This window comes from Papaver somniferum, chromosome 5, assembly GCF_003573695.1.
Source record: "Papaver somniferum cultivar HN1 chromosome 5, ASM357369v1, whole genome shotgun sequence".
Lineage (NCBI taxonomy): Eukaryota > Viridiplantae > Streptophyta > Magnoliopsida > Ranunculales > Papaveraceae > Papaver > Papaver somniferum.
The window spans coordinates 99321531-99330305 of NC_039362.1; the positions used below are offsets into that span (position 1 = coordinate 99321531).

General features: G+C 37.7%; 1 protein-coding gene across 1 annotated transcript in view; it reads right to left on the reverse strand.

The window, feature by feature from the left end:
- Positions 1 to 2954: 2954 nt before the first annotated feature.
- The window catches only part of LOC113279380 (nucleolin 2-like), an 11132-nt gene continuing 5311 nt past the window's right edge, over positions 2955 to 8775 (reverse strand). The window contains exon 3 of the mRNA XM_026528074.1: positions 2955 to 3378. Within this exon, the coding sequence (XP_026383859.1) occupies positions 2955 to 3378 (424 nt within the window). The remainder of the gene's footprint in view (positions 3379 to 8775) is intronic.

The window sequence follows — 8775 nt, forward strand, 5'->3', positions numbered from 1 at the left end:
TGTTCACTAGCCAAGTTTGCACGTGGTTAAGCTAGAGGTAAAGTGAAAACGTGTGTCACGGTATAAAACACGAGCAAGGAAGGGAGACTGGACAGTGCCGCTTTTTCGTTTCCAAGTCTCTCTCTATTCTAGGGTTTCAGTATCAAAAACTAAAAGTTTTAGTATCAAACCAGACAAAATGACTGCTCTTCTAATAACTTCCTTCCGATTTCTTCTTTTTGATGGAGACAAAGAGATTGTTGGTTATTTTGGTTGCGAGGTTGTTCCTTGTATTGGAGATGTTGATGATTATGATGTTGTCGACGATGAAGAAGAGGAGGATGATGAGTATGATTTTGAGGATGATGATGATGATGATGATGAGGATGAGGATGATGATTTACATGATCCAGAACACTTATTTTGGTTTGGGCCAGCGCTTGAGGATGAAGATGAAGACGATGATGATTGGCCATACAAAGATGTGGTTACGATTGTCGACGACAGCAGTGAAGAAGAAGGGGATTATAGCTGATCTAGTCCCCTGTTTTCATGGTTCTGCTATGCAAGAATGGTATTTAATCACATCTTGATCCATCATCTTTTGTTTAGTTAAATATCTTTTTAGTTTTTGTGTTATTAGTGTAATTTTTTTTTTTGATGTTTAATTAGTCTGTTTGTAAAGCTGCTTGGAATTATAGTTTTTGTGAATGTTCAATATTTACGGATGCAATATTTTCTTTAGATTCCAAGTGCATATGTTGTTTAATTTCTGTCCATTGTTCATCTGTTAGAGTATCAATCTTTTGACAAAACAGAATGAACGAGTAATGTGTTTAAGGGGGCTTAGTGTAGAGATTTGGATGTTAGGGTTAACCATGATTTTGTTGTGGGTTTGCTGTTAAAGTGATAGGATCATGAATATGATAGGGACTGTATATTGAGTCTTGTATCCGAGAAAATAGCCAAATTTCATAAATTGCAGTGCCAAATCTGACAAACTTTACCAAAAAAAAAAATCAGAATTGAGAGCACAATTGAACAGTAGGCCTAGGACTGCTACATAATTGTGCTTACACATTAGTAAAATTAGCATACTAAAAATAATGTAAAAAACTTGAATTTAGTCAATGCCGAGTGCTCAGCCATAAATTTGTTTGTCTTGGTGGCTTCCCATGTTCTTATTCATTGTAATCATTATCCAAATGTTCACCATAACTTTTCTCAAATTCATCCCAAGAAGCAAAACCCTTAGGAGGAGTATCATTTTCAACATGGATAATTTTCTTATTATGAACTAATTCCCATTCTTCATCGACAAAATCTTCTAGTATATCACCAATGCTTTCCACAAAGTCATCCCATGAAGCAAAGCCCTTCGGAGGAGGAGGATTATTATTAATAAGACCATTGGCAGGAACAACACATTTCTCATTAGAACTCATCCTCTCAATTCCTTCTTTCTTTTACTTACGAACGAGGTATCTAATTTCTTATTTCTAGGATCCAAATCTAGCGAAATATAGTGTTTTTTTTTTCCGATACATATCTAGTATGCAAATCTAAATATAGTGGGTGGGTTATGTTTACCATGAATATAACAAACGAAAATCAAGGTGATATATGGAAAGTGGGATTTTGCGGATTTTGCGAGACCGAGCAGAAAAATATTGCATTTAGGATTGTAGGATTAGACTACTGATTGTCAGTTCTAATTAGACGCCTATAATCTTGCCTTAACCCTAAAGATACCTCTAAATATTCTGACACGTTAAGCATTCATGTCAATGAGATAGATAGTACACTTATTAAAATTAAAATTTTACGTTCCTTATTTAACAAAATACTCCTTCCTTATTGAATTTCAGACGCAACTTTTCCTACTACATTATTACTACAATAATAATTGGTTTTTTGCAAAATTCATAGACACCAGCATTTGTTGATCATGCAAGGTTTACCAGGGTTTACGCATTTTTCATAGAGCCAGCACCTGTTGACAGGCATTATGTGACGCTGGTGTGTCGCAATATCTTGAACTGCAGCATGGTTTGGCTCATGTCTCATGGTTTATTTTTATGTTGTTGTGAATTGTACCCTGATTTGAGAATCTTTTGGTGATTATGAACATCTCAATTGCATGCTTTATGAACATATCAGATTGTAGATTCAGACTGTAGGTGATTTAAGATTATGAACATCTTTTGGTGATTATGAACATCTCAGATTGTAGATTCAGACTAGGTGTGTACATGCCTCTCCATCAAGTGAATTAGACTGGATAGAGAATAATGCTTATTTTTTTTCAACATACCACGGTTGAAATCACAAAGAGAAACCGAAAAAAGACAATTACAATTTCATTAACCACATTTACAAACACCATCACCATTACAGATCAGACCACTAATTACTAAGTAGTTCCATTTATAATCAAACCATAATAAAAAGAACTAGACGCACTACCAATTCCAGTTCGACTTACACCTTAACAACCAACTCCGACGCCGTCCGATAAGCAAAATTTCCATAACCTCCATAACAAGTACCAGCAAAATACCTACCACTACTACTACTACCGAGTTTGATCTTTGTCAACACCAAAAGAACACCTTTACAAGATCAAACCTTGTGCTGAAATAAAAACTCAAAAAAAAACAAACACTTACCATGCATTAGAAGATGTATCATGTATTACATAAGACTAGACCTCTCCTTCAGTTCCAACAGCACCAGCAACTACAAGCATTAGGAAAATCTTTGTGAGTTTTCACGAAGATGATCTGAAGACTTCAAGGAATGCGATCCTCCTAAGTCTTCCTCAAAATATTTTCCCAATGCTCTTCAGATGATCACCACTGATCATCGTCATCGTCGGTGTTAAAGCCCTCTTCTTCATAGGAGAAGTCTACGCCGCTATCAGTGCTGGTAGAAGCTGCAGGACCATAACCTCCATCCTCATCATCTTCACCATATTATGATCCTTCATTTTCTTCTTGCTGAACCTCTGCTTCAATAAGATTTCCATCTACATCCATCCCTGGTATGTCCTCATCGTCTGAATCCACATTCAGGGGTTCAGACATGGTACGAGAAAATATCCTGGGTTGAGATTTCTCTGCCAAATAGAGTAGATGCATTTCTGCATCATCTCTCTCCTGCCTTTGTCTCTCTCTAGCCTCTTTTTCTGGATCATTAGATCCCTCACTGCTGCTATCATCCTCATCAAGTTTTACTGCTTCTCCACCTTCCTCATCACTTTCACTTTCTGTGGCACTTCTTGTCTTAATCCAACGACGTTCATATCTCTCTAGCCTTTTTCTCTTCTTCCTTGCACATCTTGTCTTAATCCAACGACGTTCATATCTCTCTAGCCTTTCTCTCTTCTTCCTTGCACATCTTGGACAGAACACACAATTATTAGAGTATTGTGTTTTAGTTCACTTAATTCTAATTGGGGCGATAGCTTCTTCCAGTTCTTACGATTTTATTTTTCAACTGTACCCACACGTACTCCACTTTTTACAAAGTTAGTTTTTTACTTTAGTACCGTTATAACAACTGCAGCAACACGTACTCCGCTTTTTAGTCGCATCGCACTCCGGTCTTTTAGAGCCGTCAAAGCAGAAAACTATTCAGCAGGATAACAAGATTTGACTGAGAAAATTCTTAACATAGAACGTGCATCATGCAAATTGAAGGATCTTTACCTTCCTATTTTACCAAATTATTTACGATATACACTTAAATATTTTGCCAAATTATTTATTAGTAAAAATATTGCCAAATTTTCATTTACCCTCTGTGTTCATCTCTCTCGTCTTAAATCATTTCATGTTTCTACTCTTAAATCTTCTAACCTCCGCCTAGAAAACTAAACAAGTGGTTTACTTTGATCATCTGATTCATCTCCTGGATAAACCATATATTCCCTTGTCAGTTTTGCTTTGCGGAATAATCTGATCGACCGTGTAAGTAATTCTTTTCAGTACTGCTTTGTTAACTGAGATTGTAACTCTAATGGTCATAGTAGGGTAAATATTGTCTTCACATGCAACTGTATGTAGGTAGCTAACCTCTGATTATTTGTATGATTCATATATGATAACTGAACTCACATTGTGATTTGTGATTACTCTTTGTGTACGTATTACTCTTTGCAATGATAGTTCGTAGTTTTATTCGGACCAAAATAACATTTTCACAAGTTTTTTCTCCGTCCAGGTATCTGAGAATTCATAATGGATCCTAGAGTAATGGATAAATCTTGGATGTATACCGATAGAACCAAACTGTGTTATCAAGACGGAGTCGATGCATTTATAAAGTTTGCTACGCATACATACCAACAGGATATTGCGAATGGGAAACGGAAACCATACCACAAGGGAAAAGTTAAGTTTATATGTCCATGTGTGAAATGTCTCAACCTCTACGCGCACAAGGCAAGTAAAGTTAAGTATCATTTATTTTCTTCTGGATTCATTCAAAATTATGCGGTATGGACTAAGCACGGAGAAGGAGATGAGTCATCAAGGTGGACACTTCTGGATGGTAATGGCAGTGACGGTCCTCACTCTGATGAACCAACACATGCTGCAGAGACTAGATAAATGGTTAGTGCTTTATTAGGAGACAACTTTTCAAAGGATTCTGAGAAGATGCAACGGATACTCGAAGATGCTGGGAAACCCCTATACGAAGGATGTGCCGATTTTACAAAGATATCTGCAATGTGTGAACTGTTTAACCTGAAGAGCAAGCACGTAGCTTCCGACAAGTTATTTAATGAACTTCTACCGCTGTTAAAATCCATGCTCCCTCTAGGAAATGAGATGATGAAAAGTACATATGAAGCTAAGAAGGTGATGAGAGATTTGGGTTCAGGTTACGAAAAGATACATGTATGCATCAATGACTGCATTCTCTATAGGAAGGATTACGAGGATCACATCAAGTGTCCCACCTGTGGGGAATCAAGATGGAAAGTTGACGACACCACCCATGAGGTTTATGAAAAAATTCCGGCAAAAGTCTTGTGGTATTTCCCAATTATCCCAAGACTGAAACGACTGTTTCAATCAAAGAGAATTATCGAATATTTATTGTGGCACGACACCAGAAAGAAAGAAGAAGGTGTTTTACGGTATCCGGCGGACTCACCAGCATGGAAAAATATAGATGAAAGATATCCCGTAATTCGTGATGATCCTCGAAATCTGCGGCTAGGAATTTCGGCTGACGGGGTTGACGTAAACAAAGGCATGCAAAAACAGCACAGTGTGTGGCCAATTCTGACAGTGATTTACAACCTTCCGCCGGAGTTGTGTATGAAGAGAAAGTTCACCATGCTATCATTAATTATCTATGGGGGCCTTGTAAGGACATTGATGTTATGTTACAACCGTTTGTCGAGGATATCAAGGAATTGTTTGAGGGAGCCCAATGTTTTGATGCGCTGAAACAGGAGATGTTTACTCTACGTGCGGTTGTTTTATGGACAATAAATGATTACCCTGCTCTCGGTACACTGTGTGGTTGCCCCTACCAGGGACGAGACTCCTTTAAGGTGTGTGGGAGAAATACTTACTATGTCAGGCTAAAACATTGTAGAAAAGAGGTTTATACCGGGAATATAAGATACCTATCATACGATCATCCATTCAGACGTCAGAAGGGGTTCAACGGAAAAGAAGAAACTGAAAAGGCTCCAAAACTTATGACCCCGTCAAAAATATACAATGAGGTAAAGATTATAAAGAATAAATGGGGAAAGGAACGGAAGAACATTGTGGTGGAATTCGTGCAGGATAACCCTGGAAGAGGTGGAAAGATGAAGAGAATCGAAAAGACCATCGACCCAAAAAAGGGGAAGGAGAAGGAGACCGAAAGGCGCTACTGGAAAAAGTTCAATATATGGTTCCGGCTCCTCCCCTACTGGCGGTATCATGTTGTCCACCCTTGCATAGATTTCATGCACGTCGAAAAGAATGTATGCGAGAGTATCGTTGGAACATTGTTGAACAATGAATTTAAGTCGAAAGACCACCTTGCTGCTCGAATGGACCTGAAGGAGATGGGTTTTAGAGACGAGTTGCAACCTCGGGAAAATGGAAAAGGGGGATATATACTAAAGGCAGCATGTCACTCATTAAGCCCTGAGGAAAAGGACAAGTTATGTGCAACATTATCCGAGATAAAGGTTCCACAAGGGTATTGTTCAAACTTTTCAACACTGGTGAATCGAAAATATCGAAAGCTTATCGGACTAAAATCGGATGATTATCACATACTAATGCAACATTTTTTCCCATAGCGATTAAATCAATTATGTTGCAGCCAACAAGATATGCTATTATCAGGTTTTGTTTCTTTTTCAGGAAAATATCTAGCAAAATCAAGGTGTCAGAGCTATAAAAATTGCAGTCGGATCTCGTTGTGACGTTGTGCTTGCTCGAGAAATACTTCCTCCATCCTTTTTCGACATCATGGTTCATTTAACTGTGCATCTTACCAAGGAAGTGAAAATTTGTGGTCCTGTATTCTTTCGAGGATGTATCCGTTTGAAAGGTGCATGAAGGTCATAAAAGGGCATGTGCGAAACAGAAACAGACCTGGAGGAAGCATTGCTGAAGGGATCCTTGCGGAAGAGACAATTGAGGTTATCAGTGAGCACCAACAAAGCATGAATGATACAGTCGGAATTCCACCAGACAAACTCAACACATCTGACACTGGCGAAGATTCTTATTCTTTCAGGGGAAACCAATATCAAATCCTAAGTTTCCTCGTGTTGATAAGGATCAGTTTGATAAAGCGCATTTCTATGTATTGCGGAATTCGCCTGAAGTTGCTCCTTACGTTGAGTAAGTATAACTAGATCTAACCAGTAACCTCATTTTTTATTTAGTTTTTGATTCTGTGTCCGAATTTATGTAAAGATAATAACATTAATCATTGCACTGTCCAGCCGACACCAGAATTTTTTGAAGGATAAATATCTTGGTATGAGTGATAGACAGCTAGATCAAAAACATCATGAAGAGTTCGCCAAATGGTTACAAAAAGTGGTAAGAGTTTGCAGAAAATGTCACTCTTGCTATGTAACTTTTGCGTTGAGACGGAGGCTAATCATTATAATGTATTTCAGGTTGACAGTGAGTGGGAAGACTCTAGGGAAAACTTCAATCAGGACTTAAGGTGGCTATCAATCCCACCGAATGCACAAGTAGAGACATACGAAGCATATCACATCAATGGATACCTGTTTCGCACAAAATCTCATGATGGTTCCGTTAACCAGAATAGCGGGGATTACCCTTAATCTGGTGGATTATTATGGTGTTTTAGAAGAGATATGGGTGCTGACATATCATTCGCTGAAAGTGCCACTTTTCAGATGTAAATGGGTTACCAAAGCAGGGGTCTCAAAAGACAAACTGGGCTACATTTTGGTTGAGCTTGATAAGTTGGGACTCCAAGATGATCCTTTCGTTGTAGCCTCCCAAGCTAAGCAGGTATTTTATGTGCCAGACCAGGAAAATAAAAGAAAGTCTATTGTGTTAGGTGCACCTACCCAAATATGGAAATATGTTGGTGATGAAGTCGGCGAGGAATTCAGTACGGCAGTTATTTGTCGGAATGAGTATAAATTGCCAAAGGTAGATAAACTTGACCTGCAAAGGACATCCAGGGATGATTACTATCGGGACGACATTAAGGGTAGAACTGCAAGGAAACCACTAGCACCAGCACCGACAACAGTCCCTGCTTCTCAAACGACTGCATCTGAGCAACCATTTCCAAGGACTAAGCGACAAGCCAGGTGATAGAATGTAGTTGTTTGGATTTTTCTGTTAACTATAGAATGAATGTATGGATTGTTGAAAAAAAATTGATTCTTAAATCATGGTGGGGTTTTGTATGCAGATGGGTTTTAGCAATGTTGGATGAGTTTGGATTTGGCTATACTGATTATTGAATGAATATTCTGTCATGCTAGGATTAGTAGTAATAGTACTAGGCTTGCACATAGATTTTTTTCTTGGAATTGGGCCTAAAATAGTCTTTGAATTAATCTTACTTCAACAACATTTTATAAATTGGAGTAATACTCACCATCTTAAACAACATTTTATATACCCTATTGATTCATTAATTCAGTCATTCCTACCCATCTCTACTTAACAATCATTGGAATTTTAGAATCATTCACCAAGAACATTGCTTGTTTGTACATTTACAAAAACAAAAACAAGAAGATAATAACAAAAACAAGTCCAATACTACAAACATTCCTTTAACATTTATCATCTCATTGAGCATTATATCAAGTTTTTTCAATTTCCGCATTAGCACCACAAGTTCACAGAACTATCAAACCCTCAAAAGATCAAAGCTTTAAACTACCATTACAACTACCATAACATATTCTCAAAATACCTTCACCAAAAGGCCATAACCCAAACCCCTTTCATTACAAACCATTACTATAAACTTGAAACAACGACTACCCCTTTCAACTTTCCACAAGGGTATTGTTCAAACTTTTCAATACTGGTGAATCGAAAATATCGAAAGCTTATCGGACTAAAATCGGATGATTATCACATACTAATGCAACATTTTTTCCCATAGCGATTAAATCAATTATGTTGCAGCCAACAAGATATGCTATTATCAGGTTTTGTTTCTTTTTCAGGAAAATATCTAGCAAAATCAAGGTGGCAGAGCTATAAAAATTGCAGTCGGATCTCGTTGTGACGTTGTGCTTGCTCGAGAAATACTTTCCTCCAT